The sequence below is a fragment of the Corvus kubaryi genome, unplaced genomic scaffold (assembly GCF_017639235.1).
Source record: "Corvus kubaryi isolate FWS band 111438036 unplaced genomic scaffold, C.kubaryi_AGA036_p1.0 129, whole genome shotgun sequence".
Lineage (NCBI taxonomy): Eukaryota > Metazoa > Chordata > Aves > Passeriformes > Corvidae > Corvus > Corvus kubaryi.
In genome coordinates, this window is record NW_024580664.1 from 2,969,237 (window position 1) to 2,987,746 (window position 18,510).

An 18,510-nucleotide genomic window follows, 5' to 3' on the forward strand; every position below is an offset into this window, starting at 1 on the left:
GCAGGGCGATGCCGCAGCCCGGGGGCGATGTCCCAGCCCGCGGGCGATGTCCCAGCCCGCGGCAGCTGTGCCGGGAGCGGGGCGGTACCGCGGCTCCGGGCCAGGTGCGGCGGGCACGGCCCCGCCCCCCGGCGCCGATTGGCGCTTTCGAAAGGAGCGGCCGGCGCGGCGGCGTGCGGTGCGCCGTGAGGGCACGGCGGAGCACGGCGCGGGACGGCACAGCGCGGCGGAGCGGTGGGTGTCACGGCAGCCCGTACCGGGGGGTGGCGGTAGCCCGGCCCGCGGGGGAGGTGCGGAGCGGCCGCGGGGCAGCGGCTCCGGTCTCGGCGCTGCGGCGGAGCCGCGCTCGCGTCCGTGCTTCGGTCGCGCAGCTCCGGAGCGGCGGCGCTCGGGGAGTCCCGCCTGTCTGCAGGGTCAGCGTGCGAACGCGCTGAGCGTCCCGCCTGCCGGTGAGCCCCAGGCAGAGCCCGGTGTTGGGCTGAGCCGGTCACTGGGATCGGGCCGGTCACCCGTCCAGCGGCAGCAGTTCCCATCCGGCGTCTCTGTCCTGTCATGGATGTCGGAAGGGAAGTGCCTCAGAAACTTACCCTGGGGAAGGGAGAGGGAGGAGGCTTTGCATAACAGCCTTCAAACCAGTCTCTCCTGTGCCCTACGCAGGCGTTTGGGGATGCAGTGCTGTTTCTGCAGGAAATTTGCCCCAGTGCTCTTGGCTAAAACACTCATTCATATTGCTTAATCAGCCGAAAAGTGTCTGGCTCCTTTCTTTGCTCAAAAGCTGGCCGTGTTCCAGGGATGCTGTGTGTCACCTTTGGCATAGTATCAGATCAAGACGTGGGAAAAACTACATGTATTCCTTTAGGAGCTATAAGGCCTAACTGGCCTATGCATTTGAAATTGTACTGGGTGGATCTTTCAGAATAAGACACGATTTTATATTGAAGTCATAATAAACTCCTCCTGTTTGTGGACAGCCAGCATCCTGCTGAACAGGCATCAAAAAATGCTCCCGTCCGTGTTGCTTTGCTGGAAGAAGTGTGGGGAAGAAATAGGAGGGAGAGAAGAGCTTGCCTGTGAACGTGAGGGAGAAGCTGGGGTAGTGTGTCTGGTGTTAACCAGCCTCTGCCCAAACTGGATGCTCCTGTGGGAAAGCAGCCGTCTGCATGTCTCCTGCAGAGATGCCAGCTGTTGAGATGAAGTGCTCCTCCCTGATTTCAAGTGGGTTTCTCTGCCCTGACAGGTGTATCCAGGGCCTTTGTTGCCATTTGGAAAGGGAGAGCGTGCTCACTTCCTCTGCTTGTGTGCACTTCATGGAGAGGTGTGGAAAGTCAGTCTCTGAGGAGAGCAGTCATCGTGCCTTAATGTAAGGATTTGGTTGCCACCTTAAAGCCCATGAGCTCGGACTGACTAGTCTGGTTCTTTCTCTTTTGTGCCTCTGAGGCCTCCCCAGGGAAGCAGAGCTCCTGCTGACTCAGTAATGAAACAAAAAGGCTCTGTAATTGCTGTAGTGATGGAGGGAGTAGCGCTCCGTTCAGTGGATGTCTCTAGTGCCTACCCCTTTTCTTCTGCATGTTAGCAGATGTGTCCATAAAAAAATCTTGACTATTCTGTAGTAGGTTTCAACAGATACTGACATGACAGCTTCTTTCATTTTGGTGTGTTTATAAACGTGGGTTTCAGTAGGTACTGTCAAGACTAATCCAGCTGCTCTGGGTTAGACTGTTGTGACTGCCTTTGGGTGATGATGGAATAGAAGATGATGCTATATATTTTAAATATAGGGTGAAGATGTAAAAGTGTTTCTATCCAAGTTTTTTTTAATGAGCCTATTAACCGGAGGCATTTTAATGAGCCTCCTGTGAATGCCTTTAAGTTCTACTTAAGCTAGGTTAATGGCTGCTTCATCAATGTTTCAGCTATCTGTAGGGTTGTGGATTTTGTTTGTTTGTTTATTTGTAAACTGTTCAGTCAAGTAAAATGGGATTTGGACTCGGTTCATCTTGTGCTGCGGAATGGGTTGTAATTAGTGTAGCATGTCTTGCTGGTTGGGCCCCAGTGAGTGATCTATAAATCCTGATACAACTGATTCTAAGCAGGCTATCTCATGTAGCATCTAAGAGCATGTGTTAGCACCCTTAAGTATTTGTGTAAAATGCTTTAGTATTTGCTGACTCTGCTGTTTCTCACATTGTCTGGGGGCAAAGTGCTGGGCATCTCTGTGGAGAGCAGAGGCAAACTGTGGTCTCACAAGACTGTGGGTCATGTCCAGGGTGTGTCTGCACCCCCTTTCCCAAAGAATGCCTGTCCCTATGCCATGTGTCAATAGATAGGGATGTTTTTCTCATGTCTCTTACCTAGTGTTGATCCATAGCATTAGTCCCTCCCTGGAGGTTTGGCACTCAGCCAGCCAAAGGCAGTTCCTGCCTCTCCTGATATATCATTTGGGGCTGACCACCTGTCTCCCAGTAAATCAGTGTCTCTGTATTGATCCAGCTGTAAGGTGTGGCTAGGTGACATCTCCTCTCCTTCCATCCCACAGAGCCATTGGCAGCAGAAGTACCAGCAGAAATGAGGTGTTTCCTGAGAGGGGGGTTGGTGGTGGGGGACCTCTACGCTTGCTGAGCTTGGAACTGGACTGGTTGCCCCCTGGTTGGGAAATTCTTGCAAGTTCCTGGTGTTTTCCTTAAGGGATGAAGCAGGGATGGAAAAATGGGGAGGAAACACCAGAAAGAAGGGGAAAAATTATTAAAATAATTGTTTCTGCTGTGATGGGCTTATTAAGTCTTTTGTCCCAAGGGACCTTGAGGGTATCAAGGTCTGCCTGGAAATGAGAATGGCGTGGCCTAAAGCTATGCGGGGGATGTGTTACAGTGTGCTTGTATTTTGAGGTCTTTTCTTCCACAAACCTCAGTGCCTGAACATCAAATGGCTGTTGAATGAGAGTTGGTAAAACTGGCATGTGTGGGAACTGATACAGTCCTATCTGGAGCTGCCAAAATTCAGTATCAAATACTTACTTCATTCATTATGTACAGCTTTTTGATGCAGGGAACCCAACTGGTTTTAGAAGAAGCCAGATTTGGTTATGACTCTGCCTGGTACTGCAGTATTCACCTCAACACAGCACCTTCTGCACATTTGCAGGCTGACTACTTGAAGGTGGCAGATCTGGGTCTTCTCATCCAGTGTCTCTCACAGTAAGTGATAATGCTACATTAATCTGTATTCCCTGCAATCTCTGAGCTGAGCTCTTTGGCATCTGAAAATGGGTAATTGTTACTATATTACTTTTTCAACTCAAAATTCATGCACTGTAGCCTGCATCATCAGAGGGGGTTTTTGTTAAGTGTTTTTCAGATGCCCTGATAATAAGTGAAGCCATTTGACTTTCTAGGGAACTCTGACATATGGGCTTACAAAATAACTTGTTTTAGAAGAGCAGGCCCTTGAAGTTCAAGTGCCACAATTTTTCTCAATCTCCTCTAATTTTTTTTTTGGCAAGACTGATTTTTGTTAGGCATGCCACTAAACTGCAGATGCTGAGCATTCCTGTGATAGCTGCAGTGTGAATATTTTGCTTTGTTCATGTTTTGAGTGCGCCCTGTGAATTAGGCTGCCTTTTGTTTTCCCTTGGCAGTTAATATGCTAGAGCTCTTGTTAGCCTATATGGAACTCCTTATTTTAATGAGACCAACTTCTCTACTGGCTGTTCTGCTGTTGTTTTATTTATTTTTTTTAATCAATGAAGCCTCTTACTGAGCTTCCCTTAGGACAATAGCTTTCTTATGCCAAAGGAAAATGTATTCCCCTGGACAAAGCTGTGGGAAGCATAACATGCTCATTAGTAATGCTTGGTATATACCCTTCCCTTCCCTTGTTCATTCATAGAAGGAAAAATGACATCAAGGAGAGGATGTCTCTCTTTTTCTTTTTTTTTCCTTCCCTAGAAATAAAAGGAAGGGGAAAGATATCACTTGGAGTGTCTCTGATAAGGTCTGAGAAGTGCTAGCAGTCCTGGTACAAGGAAGTGGCTTCACCTGAAACCAAACTGGTTGTTCTTTTGCCAGTCGTAGAGGTAAGTTGTTTGAAATGCCTGATACATGTGGTCCTACTTAGTGTGCGAGGTTTAAGGCAGGGGGAAGGAACAAGGGGGAGACAATGACACACACCATTGTGCTTTCTATGTAGGATGAAAGGGTGAGAATTTCTACAAGAACTGTGTTTTCTGTGATGAGCTATTCAGCCTTTTTGTCATAGGAAGGTCAGGTTGTGCAGGAGAGAAGGATGCCGTCTACATACAAAGCTTAAATATCTGGGACAGGAGAGGAAAGTTACTTATTTTTAAATGAAAACAGATGAGTTAAAAATGTCTGATAATGTCTGCAATCTGGTTTTCAGTTTAATCAGGAAGATGAAATTTTATTGCAGCTATTAAGTAACAGAGCAAATAAGTTGTTTTTAACAGGCTTCAAGACACAGATAGAAACTTTTTGACATTGGAAAGTACCACTGTGGAAAATTATTATGGAGAAATACCTTCTGTGTATGTGTATGCAGCCAACCTGGCAATGCTGCACATCTCTAGACCTGGAGCCTCCAGGGAAAGATTTACTAATCCTCAGCCCAGTGTAGAGCTTGTGCTGGATTTTCCCATGGTTGAAAGCATTGCTGGAAAATACAGTGTTGGCTTTGGGAGAGAAAGCATTGACCAGATTGTCTCTAAAACTTTCCTTAATGTTAATTTTGCCAGGGATTTATCCTGATAACTATATTGCTGCAAAAGTTTGCAGTATTCTGTTGAAAACTTAGTGTATGCATGCTGCCTGCAATGTCACAATCCCAACAGAGATTAATAAAAATATTGATTTCTTTCATGTATCTATGCAAGAACTCGATGATCTTTAAAGTCCCTTCCAACCCACAAGAGTCTTTAAGAATGTGTAAGAGAGAATCTTATTCTTCAAAATTATTTCTTTGCTTTAAGGTTTTCATGATCTTCCAAGTATTTAATGTAAACTCAGGGTGCATATATCTGTCTGCACACATGTACAGGATACAGCTGTGATAACTTAAAAAGAAAAATCAGTGCCAACAGTGTTAAATTCAATAATGGCTTGAAGTATGTGTATTGCTTTTTGGCAAAATAAATGCCATACAGCTCCTAAAAATCTGGCCAACTTTGGAGTATTGTTTATGCATACAGAGTTAGTTGCTACTTTGTGCTGTAATAACTGCACTTTTACCTAAGGGCAGAGAGCTGAAGTGTACTGAATACTGGATCAAAGCCTTAGCTACTAAGATATTTCCCTCTTTCCCCTTCCCTTCCTATAAGACTTCTTCTTTTTTTTCCAAAACAGCACTGATGGGTTTCTCTCAGGATTTTCATGAAAGCAGGAGAGACTGTATTAAAAATCTTGTTTTTCCCCAGGAGGAGAAACTAATGTAAAGCAGGTGACCATGCAGAATGCAGTTCAGGTAAATGCCTTTTGAAGTGTTTGAATCCTGTATACATGTATAATAATTTTTTTTTTAATGCAAAAGTCTACTCTGAAGCAGATGAAATACTAGATTCTCTAGTTACCTCTGATTAAAAAAAAAAAAGTAATACTTTTCCCTTTTACAAGGAGCAATGTGACAAGATGGATAACCCACTGTTATTATGAGATAGGTGACCCTTTCACTTCTTAGTGCTGTTAGGTAAGAAGGTTTTGAAGTCAAAGGCTGAGATTATTGAAAAATTTCCATGATGATTAAGAAGCTTTTTTTAAAAAACCTTATATTCTATTTAATCATTTAAGTATAAATAAAATAAATGTATTTTATATACACACTGAACTGAAGGAAAATAGGTAAGAATACCGGAAAGAATACTGTCTTTGGAAATTTTTCTTCATGAAATTTCAGTGTGGTCCTTTTCTTGGCATGTAAGTTACCTGTCATTTAGAAATTATGCAGTCCTGAAGAGAAACGCTAGATATTTGTGTTCAAGAAGTGTGTTTTGTCCTTGCATGGGAACATTTCCTCTTTTAATGTTACAATTTTTAATGATTTAAGCACAAAATGCCTCCAAAATGTTTGATCAAGAAATCGGTAGTCTGCAGTAAATGGTATGATAATTTGCAGATTTTGTAACTTAAAATGTGCTGAGTTAAAAAACCCCCAAGCATTTAATGCATGTTCTCGTTATTCTATATTCAGGAAAGTATGTAATTTTAAATCCAAAGAAGTTATGAGAACGAGTGCAATAGTACTTTGATGCAGGAGTTACTAACAAGAGCAGAACCATTTGATTGCTGTGTTGGTTTGCTGTATCTGCAGAAAGGGAAATGAACGCTTACTCTTTGAATAATAGTTCCTCGGTGTAATTCAGAACCACAAGTTTTTGTCATCTGACTGCAAATATTAGAGCTTCCTGTTTCAGCTTACTGAAATCTTGTGCAGGTGTGGTTTGGAGATGACCTTCCCCTGAGTCCCCGAAGTCCTCTGACTCCGAGACACGGGCCGGGTTTGGCAGATGTGTGCCTGTATGACCAATGGATCTCTGTGCGGCATGAAGCCACTTTAGTGCCTATGCAAGAAGATCTCTCAATTTGGCTGTCTGGCTTGCTGGGTGAGCATAAAAATAAATCACTGTTGAATGAATTTCAAAGCACTTCCAATATTCTAGTCAGCACTGACACTTAATATCTATAGTACTATTAAGATCTGGTGTATTTGAGTTTGAATGGCTGGGAGAATTGCATTAAAGTGCATGCTTTGATTTCAGTTTTATTAGCTGCCACCTCTTAAGGGTTGCACAATTAATAATTCTAATTTATATTTCTGAATCTTGTTATTCTAATTAAAATCTAATTAAATGAATATTTTATATTATTTTACTTAGGTGTTTCTACTCATTTTCAGTTTTTAACACTGGAATGCTGTTTGAGTTGCCTGTAAGTTCACGTGAAACTTCTTTACCTTTTGTGCAGTAAGTCTAATATTGACCTTCTTTTTCTTAAAGGAATGGAAGTCAAAGCAGAACAACTGCTAGAAGAACTTGATAATGGGGTACTGCTTTGCCAATTGATTGGTGTTCTTCAAAACACAGTTAAGAAATGTTGTAGCACAAATAACTTAAGGGTGAGTCATATAATGATTTTTAAAATGGGTATATAAAGTCTTAAATTTTAATAGTAGTTATAGGGAAAGCAGGTGAATGAGGCTTCCCAAAGAAGTGTTTTGTATGCTCTCTATCCAGAGACTGATTAACAACAAAGTGGCTTTGTACATTGATAAACTCATGCAACAAATTACTTGCTTTGCTAATCACATCCTAAGGTCTTTACTAGGTTTTTAGTTTGATTTCAGTAGAAGTCTTGCCAGCAGAAGGTCTAGTCCAAGTCTGGAGTTTGCTCCCCTGACATCAGTGTGGGTTGTTAATAAGATATCCATTGGCACTTAGTAGTATGTTTTATGCCAGAAAGTGGTGGCTGAACTCAAGTGTACAGGTCAGCCATAAAAATATCCAAACCTGGAGATGGGCTTCAGTGTTTTTATTGACAACCAATGCTTAGTTGAAATGTGAATCTCAAGCAAGTCTCTGTTACTTTAGAGTACAAAGGCTGCAGAACTAAGGATTGTTCACTCAGTGAGTGTTCACAGTGATAAGGTAGAATGCCTTCTATATTAGTGTAGCTTTTTTGATGGAATACATAGTGAGGTGGACACAGAAGAGTTACAACTGTTTCTGTACTCCGAATTTAGGGTGTATTTTCCTTTGCAAATATGCTTTGAAATCTGTTGGCAATGTTGATGTGCACAATGTACTTTTTGTTTTCTTCCCTTGCCAGAATTTTCCTATGAGAAAAGTTCCATGTAAGAAGGATGCTCCATCGGGATCTTTTTTTGCCAGAGATAATACAGCCAACTTTCTTAACTGGTGCAGGGCCATTGGAGTTGATGAGACTTATCTCTTTGAATCTGAAGGTTTAGGTAACTCTCTCTTTTTGTAAGATTTGCTTTGATCCCTGTGTGGATAGCTCCCTGGTCGGGGAGATGCCTTATGTATACACTTTTGAACCTTTTCTCTTGACTCTGCATGTCTCATGCAAACTATTAATGCTTTTATTTATCTTAAGGAAGTGTCCAAGTTAAAAAAAAAAATCAGTTCAGTGACTGCTGTAACTTGCACGATGCTTTTCCAGACTTCTGAAAGTTGCTGTGTGGGATGAAGCAGGGACTGAGAGCTGTGCAACAAGATACCATGTTTTTCTTCACTAAAAAGAACCACTGAGAAACAGAGGAGGAAAGTGTGGTTTCTCTTTCTGTGTGTGGGAAGACCACAGGGCCATGGAGTCAACTCACAATGAGATCCTTTATTTGGTATTAGAGCTCGTTCTTGCAAAAATCCCTCAGAATAATACATTCATGATGGTTAAATTTGGTAATGATATTAGGGCATTGTGTCTGAAATGGCAACAGCCTGTTGGTAATTAACATTTACTTCAGGACCCACTTAACATGACTCTAAACCATTTGTATTTTCCCATTTAATAGGATAGTTATGAAAATAAATATTGCCAGCTCTGACTATGCCTGCCCCAGTGCACAATTGGTGCTTTATTAACAAACAGCTTCTAGACTGATACAGATGGAATAAATTTGTTTTGACTGCTAGTTAAGAGGATTGTACTTCCATCACATGATAAATAAGGAAGTGCTCTTCTACCAGTTATTATGTCAGTAAAAATTAATTAATACAAAACTTATTGTGTGTGGCAATATGTGGCAAGCCAAATACTGTTTTTTGTTGTTTGGCTTTTTTTTTTTTTTAACAAGCAAAATATCTGCCTGTCAGCAGAATAGCAAAAAAATTGAGAATTACCTTTGTTTTCACTAATCAAATTAATTTGTCACAATATTTACTGGGTTTTGAAGTCTTTGTTCCACTTACATGCTTGTTGTACTGCCCATGCATCTCCGCTGGATAAGTCATCTTTTAAAATAGTCAAGAAAACACCATCATTTAGATCTGTCTCATTTTGATTAACTACTGAGTGTATCTTTTTTCAGTGCCAGGAAATACAGATAAGTAGAACTGAGCTACAAGAATATTTTAAATTTTTTTTTTAGTTCCTTGTATGAATTGTATTGCTTAAACATATTAGTTCCTGTAAGTGGATGGGTAACTAGAACCTGTTCAGCTTCCCTGAGATAAGCAGACAGGATTTCCTAGTGCTGTGGCTTTCACTCATAGCAAAGAAGTGTTTTGAAGTCTGTAACTCTTGACACAAGCTTGCTTTGTGGTGTAAGTATCTTCTGTGGGCCTTTTTGGCAGTTGAAATGAGCAGACTTGCAGCCTCCTAGATGAAACATTCTTTCCACTGATGGTTTCCATCAGACTTTCAAGCCATGCTTCATGAATGAAATAGGGGAAGGATAAGTTGACAGTTGTCTTTTTCCCATCAGGTACATATAGCAACACCTCCTGAAAAGTGTAGATGACTGGGAAGGAAATAAATCAAGAGGCTCCAGAGACAGCAGAAAGGAAGAGTAGGAATCGTGGGGTGCCCTTTGACATCAAACCAAAACAAATGTCTTGATCTCTGCTAAGGGTATATTTGGATTTTTCCCTTTTGGATTCAGGCAAATTAAAACATTTCTGCTACATCTGGCAAATATGCACACACATTAAAAGATTAATTGACCTCTAGTAGCTTTCAGATTATGGCTGTGAAAACTTTCTATTCTGGATTTACCCTTCATAATCAGATCTTTTAAAAAGCAGACTTACAAACTGGAGTAGATGATATAAACAAGAAAATCTGACTTCATATCTGGCTTATACTTTAGGGAACACATTTAAAGCAAAGGCATTCTAAATATCAAATTGAACGTCAGAAAGATGTTGGATTTCATCTGTAAATATAGAGCTGGAACTTCTGAATTGGTGATAAGAAAAAAGATCTGTTGCTCACTGAACTGGTAACAGTCACCCAGATTGTTCTTTCCCAGCCAAGGTTTAAAACCACTCAGGCTGACTGGCTGTGTAGCCATCCAGTTGTCAGCTAGGGCCCTAGCAGTGTATCCTCCTGCAGATGGTAACCTCCAGAGTGCATGTACCTAGCTGTGTCTGTAGGCATGAGCATGAACAGATGGGTGTATTTTCCTACTTGTAGTTGTTAAATGCTTTTCATCTTTAAGACTGCGATATTGCATTGGGGGGTAGGGAAGGGAAAGCATTGACATCTCTTTATTTCCCGTTCTCATCAAGAAGGAAGATCATAAAACATATTTCTCTTAGGAGGAAGAGTGGTTTCAGGAGTGCCGGTATGGGTTTAAAGATTTTACAGAATAGAAAATTAGAGTTGTAAAGCATGTAGTGCTTTATCAGTGATAATGTACATTGCCTCTGAGTAGGGTAATGGGCAATTTATAGTCATGGATACCTTATTTTCCCTTCTCTTGGCTGTACCTAATTGCATAGACCTCCTGCAATAAATATGAACTATAACTCCTCTTTATTCTCTTCCCTTTTAGTGTTGCACAAGGATCCAAGACAAGTATATCTTTGTCTGCTGGAAATTGGGCGCATTGTATCCGGGTACGTGATCCACATGTGCTCCTAATGAGAAATTGAGGATGCATCCTACTAAGTAAAAGCTAAGACAAAGTTAAGACATTATCTGCAGTTGTTAAGTGCAACACAGTGGATGTTAATTCTGTGCAGAAAGCAATGAGTATCTTTTCTAGGACCATCATACAATATGAATGGTTTTTCGAGTATTTGTCAGACTTCCCATGGAGAGGTGCTGTTCCATGCTGCATTCTATAGCTGTGTGTTTAAATGATACGTTCAGCTTATGTGTACCTCTTGGAAGAACTCACTGAGCATTAAATATGATTTTAAGGGTTTAAATTTTTCAGCTTTCTGGGAGGTATTTCTTTATTCTCTAAATTTAGGCTTTTAATTTATTTCAAGTGCAGAGCTGGAAGCTTTAAGATAGTCTGTCTATATTGGATGTGACCTCAATTGTGTAGTTTTGGCAGTATTTTTACTGCATCCTCTGGTAACACCAAGGCTACCTTAGGAAGGGCTTCTGCTTGAAACTCAGAGATGCTCCTTCTCTTTGGATTATCAAGGCAATTATTCCTCTGACTGATTCAGATGTCCCTGTCTTTCAAGCCACTTATAATCTTGCAAGTTTGTTATCATCAGTTTCTTTTTGTTTTCTTTAGTAAATTAGTAATTAAACTCTGCTTTGGTATTTAAGGTATGGAGTTGAACCTCCTGTACTTGTAAAACTAGAGAAGGAAATTGAGCTAGAAGAAACCCTGCTGATGACCTCTGGGCCACCATCACCCATTAGCACACCAAAGTCATGTTGTCACCATGGGGAGCTACACGAGGCAGTAAGTGCTACTTGCCTAGTGTGATATGGGCTTTAAATTAAACTCTTAAGTTTCGTGCTTGTATGATCTGACTCAGTAAGCACAGGCTGGTTTTCATCTAATATGTGGAAGCCTCCTCAAACAGAAAACAGAAGGGTATGCACCTCTTTTTAGCAATTTGTTTTGTTTTGAAAATGTAAATAAAATGCTGTTCTATATATTTTGGAGTACATATCACCTACATTGATTTCCTTTCCCCTCTTCCTTTTCATTGCTTCTTTGAGTATAAGAAATGCTCTCATTCAATTTTTCTGGTATGTCAATATTCTACAACTGCAATGTTTCTTTTCAATTTGATCTTTTCATAAATCTTCATCAAATGTTAAAGTAGGCTTTGATGAAAGTCTTTTGAAAAAAGATTTTAAATCAAACCTCTGTAGCAGTACCAATTTGAAATTAATATGTATGCAGAAAAGGAAATTATTTGTACAGCTTGTGAACTGGTCCAAAGGAAATTATGAACTATTTTCCTATTCTGTTTAAAAATTTATTTGTTTTTAAAGGTCCTCTGTGTTTTCATGTAAAAATTCTGTTTCTTTGGGAATGTCAGCCACCAGATCCTTGCTCTCTCTGAAAACTCACTATTTGTCCTTTTTGGCAATAGTCTTGACCTTCCAATTTTTTACATTTCTAAGAGGCAGATCTTCTCTAACCCAGCACATATTTGGGGACTCCTTTTCTCCTTTTTTTCAGTGGTTTCCTTCTTGGGTCTTCCTTCTTAATAGAAACTTAACTGAAAGATGGTTAAATTCATGCTTCTGTCAAAATACTAACAAATGCTTTCAATTTTAATAACTAGGTAAAACATATAGCAGAAGATCCTCCCTGCAGTTGTTCCCATCGATTTTCAATTGAATACTTATCAGAGGGACGTTATAGGCTGGGAGATAAAATACTCTTCATACGAGTAAGTAGTTTTTTAGAACTCCAATTTATATTTATACTGGGGAGAGAAATACCTCATTTTTATGGAGTTGTTTTAGAATTACAGAATTATTTAGGTTGGGACAAGTTGTCATGCAACCCCTATTCTAAATAGCTGTAGTTACTCCATTCTTTACATCTTTGATCTATCAACATTGATTTTACAACCACACTAAACTAAGTTAATGCTTATCTGTGGTGTCTCTAAAATTTCAGTAATGACTTGCAGCATAAATAAGGGTAATGCCACAGAATTTCCTGAGAACATTGCTTATTCAAAACCTGGGCTCTTGGGGTTTATAATTTGTGGGGTAGTTGAGTGAAGGAACCCAGAGGGCCGAGAATATTTCTCTGCCTGTTTTTAAGGGTTCTTACCCCCCTGAACAACACTGTTTTAGCCTCCAACCTTGGAAAAAATTACCAACGATCAGACAAGAACTAGAAAATACAGTGGTGTGAATTAGGTTATAGACTACTATGTAAGATTGTCACAGGGTGAAAAATTTAGAGGTTTTGGGCTTCTCTTTGTACTAAATAGAGAAGAGTAAAAAATATCAAAATGGAGGATTGTTGTTGTTCTCTAAACCGTCTTCTCCTTCTTCTACTACTTCATGTTCTGCAGTAAAAGTAGTTTGGAATGATTGGATAGAGAATTCTGCAGTTCCTGCCCATGTTACTGAATAATTGGTAGGAAAGTGAGAATAATATACGTTTTTAGTAACTATTGGTTAAATTATCTTTAAAAGGCTGTGTAAATCTTGATAATTAGAGACTTCACTCCTGCTTTCTGTGCTCTGTGCTGTACCTGGGTCACGCTAGTGGCTCTGTTCCTCTGATAAGACTTAACAAACAACTATCCGGCAGCACTGAAACTCAAGGAAAAGTCTTGGTTTATCTTTGAAACTCCTTGCAAGGACTTTTAGAAAATTCTCTCCCATCAGGAGGGATTTGATTTATGGCATGGTTCAGTGTCAGTTGAGTACTCCCATCAGCAGTCATAAGAGGTTGTGTTACGAGGACATCCATAATTTAAATTGAACCCATGTCCAGAACTCTGTATACTAAACAAAGATTCTTACAGAATGGTTAAAATGTCTTCTGTAAAGATGCTTCCATTATTTCCTGACACAGAATTACTGTCTCTGCAGGAGAAGCTATGTAATAAAATAATTGGGAAGCAGAAACCTTGTTTATCACATCATTTCTCTGTTTTAAAATGTTCCTCTGTAAGAAAGGAGGTGTTATTTTTAGTCTATTTCAATAGGTGGTAATGTAAGATGAAGAAAAATAAAACAAGATAAAGATGTCTCTTGTTCTTCTGCTCCCACCCCCTCTTCTCCCATTCTCAGATGCTACATGGCAAGCATGTGATGGTACGTGTTGGTGGAGGCTGGGACACTCTTCAAGGTTTTCTTCTCAAATATGATCCATGCCGAGTGCTTCAGTTTGCAACTCTGGAACAAAAAATCCTGGCATTTCAGAAAGGGGTCACCAGTGGCAGTGTCCCCAGCTCGTCAGCCAGAAATCAAGAGCCTCCTGTTATGAATCCAATGTCAGCTGTCAATATGTTTCAAAAGCAGCCATCAAAACCTCCTGCTCCTGTTTTAGGTCTTGGGGCCAGTGCCAAGAAGGCTTTATCTAAATGCCCTCAGTCCCCTGCGCTGGCATCACCAAGAGTGCCAGTGACCCCATCTTCCACTGCCAAGTCATCGACAGTCAGGTCCAAATTACAAGGGTCTTCAGCGACAGGTGTGCAGTCTTCTTTCAAACCATTAGCTGGCACCTCAAAGAAGCTGGAGTCTCCTGCATGCAACTCACCAGCTTCCACTCCTTCACAGGCTGGAAGCAAAAGTTCTTCATGTGCAGGAACAAGAACAGCTCTTGTTCCCTCTGAAATATTGCACAAACGTATTCAGTCCCCCAATGCTACCAAGGTGAAATTTGCCATGCCTCGGGGTTCCCCAGCGCCTGCACTCCACCCTGCCCTCTCACCCTCTAAAAAACAACCATCTCTCCTGTCTGGGACAGCTAGAACAACGACTTCAAAGCAGAAGTGTGTCCCTGCTAAATGCAAACCTGTATCTGCCACTAAAACCAAAGCAAATTCAGTCGCTCCCAGGGGTGCTCGGCTGCCAGTTACAAATCTGCGTGCTGTTGCCAAGTTTGCACATTCTCAGCAGCTCCTTGCAAAACCTCCTGAAAATGATATTCAGATCTCAGGTGCTAGGTCTCAGCATCCTCAAAAAGTCCCACAAACAACTTCTCACCTAGCAAGGAACTTGAAAACTGCTTCAGACCTAAAACTATCTGCTTCTGCACCTTCCCTCACAGTTAGCAAAGCATCAAAGTCACCACCTTCATTGTTACCTACAAGCAAAAATGTGTCATCAGCTGGCAGTAAGCAGCCAAATGCCAGTAATCCCCCTCAGGCTGCACCCTCTTTAGCCAAACCTGCTGAACGCACGCCTTTATCTGTTGTACGGCTTCCTCAAACTTCAGCCAAAGCAGCAGTGGCCAAAAAGCCAGCACAGCCTTCCACAAAAGGTCAGCATTCAACCAAAAACTTGCAAACGAGCAAAAGCTCAGCCCCAGCCAAGAAGCCGCTCCCAAAGGAGCAGGTGTACAACAAAGGAACAGCTGGTGTGTCAAAAGTTCCTCTTCTGAAGAGCAGGCAAGATGATCACTATTTTGTTATGACAGGGAGTAAAAAGCCCAGAAAGTAAACTAATTTGTTACTTTCTGTGGAAGTCTCTGTTTTGTTCAAAGGGGCCTCTTCTGCTTCACTGAGGGCAAGGAAAAAAAGTTAAATAACACTACATTTAATAAGAAATTTTGGTATAACCTGCCTTTTGCTGCCTAACTTACTCTAAGAGCTGTGTTTATTTTGCGGTTTAGAAACTTCTGTTTGGACATGTTTAGAAGTGAGCTTGCTCGCTCTGTAGCGCTGTGGAGTAGCAAATATCCTTGACCTGCTGTAGAAAAGAGTGGGAGAGGAAAGGGGAGTTAAGGCTGCTGCTTTTGCTGCTGCTCATTTTCAAGGGAGTGGAGCCTGCCCGAGAAACATCTATCCAGGGCAGAGCCTTGGTGACTCTGGTGGTTCTGACACATCTACACTGAGGTGTGTGGCAAGCAACAGAGCCGTGCACAAGCTGTAAAATTTCTAATACCTCAAACAAAACTGTGGGTTTTAGTTCACTGGTATCCCAGAACCCAAATCTGGGTCACATGTTTAAGAAGAGAAAGAAATTTCTAGTCCTGTTTTGATTTGACAGATGCTGTTATCAGTGTTCACTGTGCCCCCCCCCCCCCCCGCCCCCCCCATATGCCTTAAAGTGGATTCAGCTCGCTTGGAAGTGGAGCTTGGTTTGTTTTAAATTGTAATCATGGCCTTGATTTCTCACTTTTGTTGTGCCTTAGCCTCTCAAATTTAGAACAGAACTCTTCAGTGAGCAATATTGCCTTTAAAACCCAGGGCAGATAACCTTGCTTAGTCCATGTTCAAATCTGACTGTAAGTGAGCCCAAGCTTTCCTAGAAAGCTCTTGCTGCATGGAGAGATGCTCCTGAGTTCCTGGGAAAACAGTTTCCCCTGGGCTGGAGCCCCATACCAGCTCCTTCTCCTGGGCTGGAGCCCCAAAACAGCTCCTGCTGCAGCAACACTGAGCTGTAAGCACTGACCTGCTCTAGCAGAGCTTTACTGCTCTGCAGGAGTGGCCTTTGCATGTAAGACTGAATTGCTAAATGCTTTTTTCAGTGCTACAGGTTAATTTTTGTGGGCACTCTAGTCTGCAGTGGCCTTTCTTGTTTTATTTACGGAGACCTCTTTCCTGGCTCTCCTCTGTCACTCTCTGGAGTGAGAAGTAGTTTCCCCAAAGAGGAATGTAGGACTGCGTTTGCCTTTAAGCATCTTAAAGTGCCAGAAAGCTATGCACTGTTTGCACTCAGCTCCTGAAATCTTTCAGTGGCTTGAACATCTGTGGTGCTCACCACCTTTACCCTTAAGAGAAGTGAGCTTCATGGTAGATTGAAAACTACTGTCTTTGGGACTAATGCTGTTTGAGTTGGTTTTGGGTTTAATGAACAGCTGTCCCTACAGACGTTGAGGAGCTCTGAAGGTCTGTGAAGAGACACTGATGATTTCCACAGACCATCACTTCTGCCCTCCCTTCCCAGTCTATATATGGGGAGGAGTGGGTGTGTCTGCCATAGAGGCTCCTGGATGGTGGGACAGGGAAGTCTTTTTAAAGGGAGAAGAATTCCATGGAATATGTAATTTCTGTTGTTATGGGGTTTTATTTTTGATTTTTTTTTTCCCCCCGGAATAGAGTAAGCAAGTATCGTAAACTGCATTCTCATGCGCTGTGGCAGAGTCATAGAGCTGCCTTTCTGAGCACCTTGTTAGCTTATTTTATTTAATTTATGATTCTATTTATGCATATCTACTGTACAATACTGCTCACAACCTGCTGGGAGTAAGCAGTAGATGCCAGTATCCAAACTGTAGGAGGAAAACATCAATTTTGATAACGTGGACACAGGTCCCACAAGATCACATACAAAGCTGTATGTTTGGGGAAGGCCTTGGGCTTGCTTGTTTTTTAAGTACACTGGTCAAAGCCTCTGCTACAATGTTAGGCAGAGTATTGACTATAGTGGATTGCTGTCAGGTTTGATAAATCTGGCACAGGGTTTCATATGCTGAAAGCATTTTACAGTAGATGACTTGCTTTTGACTTTTGGGCTTCCAAATGGTGAATTACATGGGATATATCTCATGCAGATTAATAGCTGATTCTTGGGGTCTCTTTCTGTAATGGTCTGGAAGAGATGGAGTTACCTTTCTTCATAGCATTGCATATGGGGCTGTGTCTTAGATTTAAAATCTAAAATAACCCACTCATGTTTTGGCTGTTGCTGAACAGCCCTTGCCAGGGTCAAGTCTTTCTTTTTCCTGCTCTGCCCCCACAGTGAGTAGGCAAGTGATTGGGAGTGACATGGCTGGGAACTGAGCAACCTGAATGGGCCAAAGGGCTATTCCATATCATAGAGCATCACCTGAACAATAAAAAGAAGGAAGAGGTAGAGAAAGAAGGGGGTGCAGGTTGTGTGGCTTCTGAGGTGGCTGTGCCAGCTGGCTGGGCATCAGTCTGTCTGTGGGTGGTAGTGAGGGATTGCCTTTGCATCACTTGGTGGTTTGCTTTTCATCTTTCCTCCATTCATTAAACTCTTTATCTCAGCCACCGAGTTTTGCTTTTGCTGCTCCTCTCTCCTTATCTTGCCGGGGATGGAGGAGAGATAAGGAGAGTGAACAGCTGCACAGGCACTTGGCTGCTGGGTGGGGTCAACCCACAGCACCTTTTAAACCCTTTACAAGGTTTTTAGCAGCAATTTAAAGACTGAGGCTCTTGGATCTCAATGTAGGGCAACTTTAACATCTACCTTTTTGAACTACAGAGAAAATTAAGCAAATGACTTCATCTTTGTGATTTATTATGTCATGTAATAGACTGAATTTTAAAGTTCAAAATGAAATAAAAATGCATAAGCTGTTGCAGTTGAAACCTTAATCAGCTAATCTAAAGATCTCACCCATTACACATGGGTAGACTTGGTTTTGTTTTATTATAAAAACAGTGTATTTATGCATGATCCAACTTCTGTGAAAATTGCAGTCACCAACTGCATAATTGCATTCTAACTGCGTCATGGAACACAAGGTGAGCCAAGAATAAGGTCTAACAAAGTACCTCCTAATGGAAATACATACTGTTTTTGCAATGTTTATGTTGTCAAATAGCAAGTCTAATCTTCAGTTTATATTACTTTTTTGAGGGAAAGATAATTTGGAGAAAGAATCTGACTGAATTCTCCATGTGATATCAATGTTCTCTGTATGAATACTTATTTAAAATAAACAAACACTGCACCTTTTAATGTGCACACGTGTTTTTTCTCCTGACATCTTTTTGTGGGGAGGGAAAGAGAATGCATTTCAGAAGGCTCACATTTTCTCTCTACCACCACACAAACAGTAGCTTCCATCTCAGGCATAAATAGCTGCGTCTAACCCATTGCTTTGTTTGGAGTTTAAGACATTTTGACTCTGATCCTGGTCTCAGTGTGACTGATTGTGTAGAAGGGGCTTCCTACTCTTTCC

General features: G+C 41.4%; 1 protein-coding gene across 3 annotated transcripts; it reads left to right on the forward strand.

The window, feature by feature from the left end:
• The first annotated feature begins 166 nt into the window (after nt 1–166).
• On the forward strand, nt 167–18,287 carry GAS2L3 (growth arrest specific 2 like 3). Of its 3 annotated transcripts, none has more exons than XM_042026732.1 (11): nt 167–234; nt 3,033–3,194; nt 3,945–4,072; nt 5,426–5,472; nt 6,439–6,607; nt 7,001–7,119; nt 7,830–7,971; nt 10,519–10,582; nt 11,253–11,391; nt 12,230–12,337; nt 13,704–18,287. In XM_042026732.1, the coding sequence occupies exons 4-11, from the start codon at nt 5,455–5,457 to the stop codon at nt 15,075–15,077; spliced, it is 2,133 nt and encodes a 710-aa protein (XP_041882666.1). In that variant the 5' UTR covers nt 167–234; nt 3,033–3,194; nt 3,945–4,072; nt 5,426–5,454; the 3' UTR covers nt 15,078–18,287. The 3 variants fall into 3 exon arrangements, with proteins under 3 accessions (XP_041882666.1, XP_041882685.1, XP_041882674.1); XM_042026751.1 differs by having other exon boundaries at nt 207–234; nt 3,046–3,194; XM_042026740.1 differs by lacking the exon at nt 167–234 and adding an exon at nt 641–1,360.
• Nucleotides 18,288–18,510: the final 223 nt, after the last annotated feature.

Bases quoted from the DNA above. Each gene is read 5' to 3' on its own strand.
- GAS2L3 (XM_042026732.1), top strand. The intron at 6,608-7,000 runs GTGAGCATAAAA...TTTTTCTTAAAG, and splicing joins TTGGCTGTCTGGCTTGCTGG to GAATGGAAGTCAAAGCAGAA. The intron at 7,120-7,829 runs GTGAGTCATATA...TTCCCTTGCCAG, and splicing joins GTAGCACAAATAACTTAAGG to AATTTTCCTATGAGAAAAGT.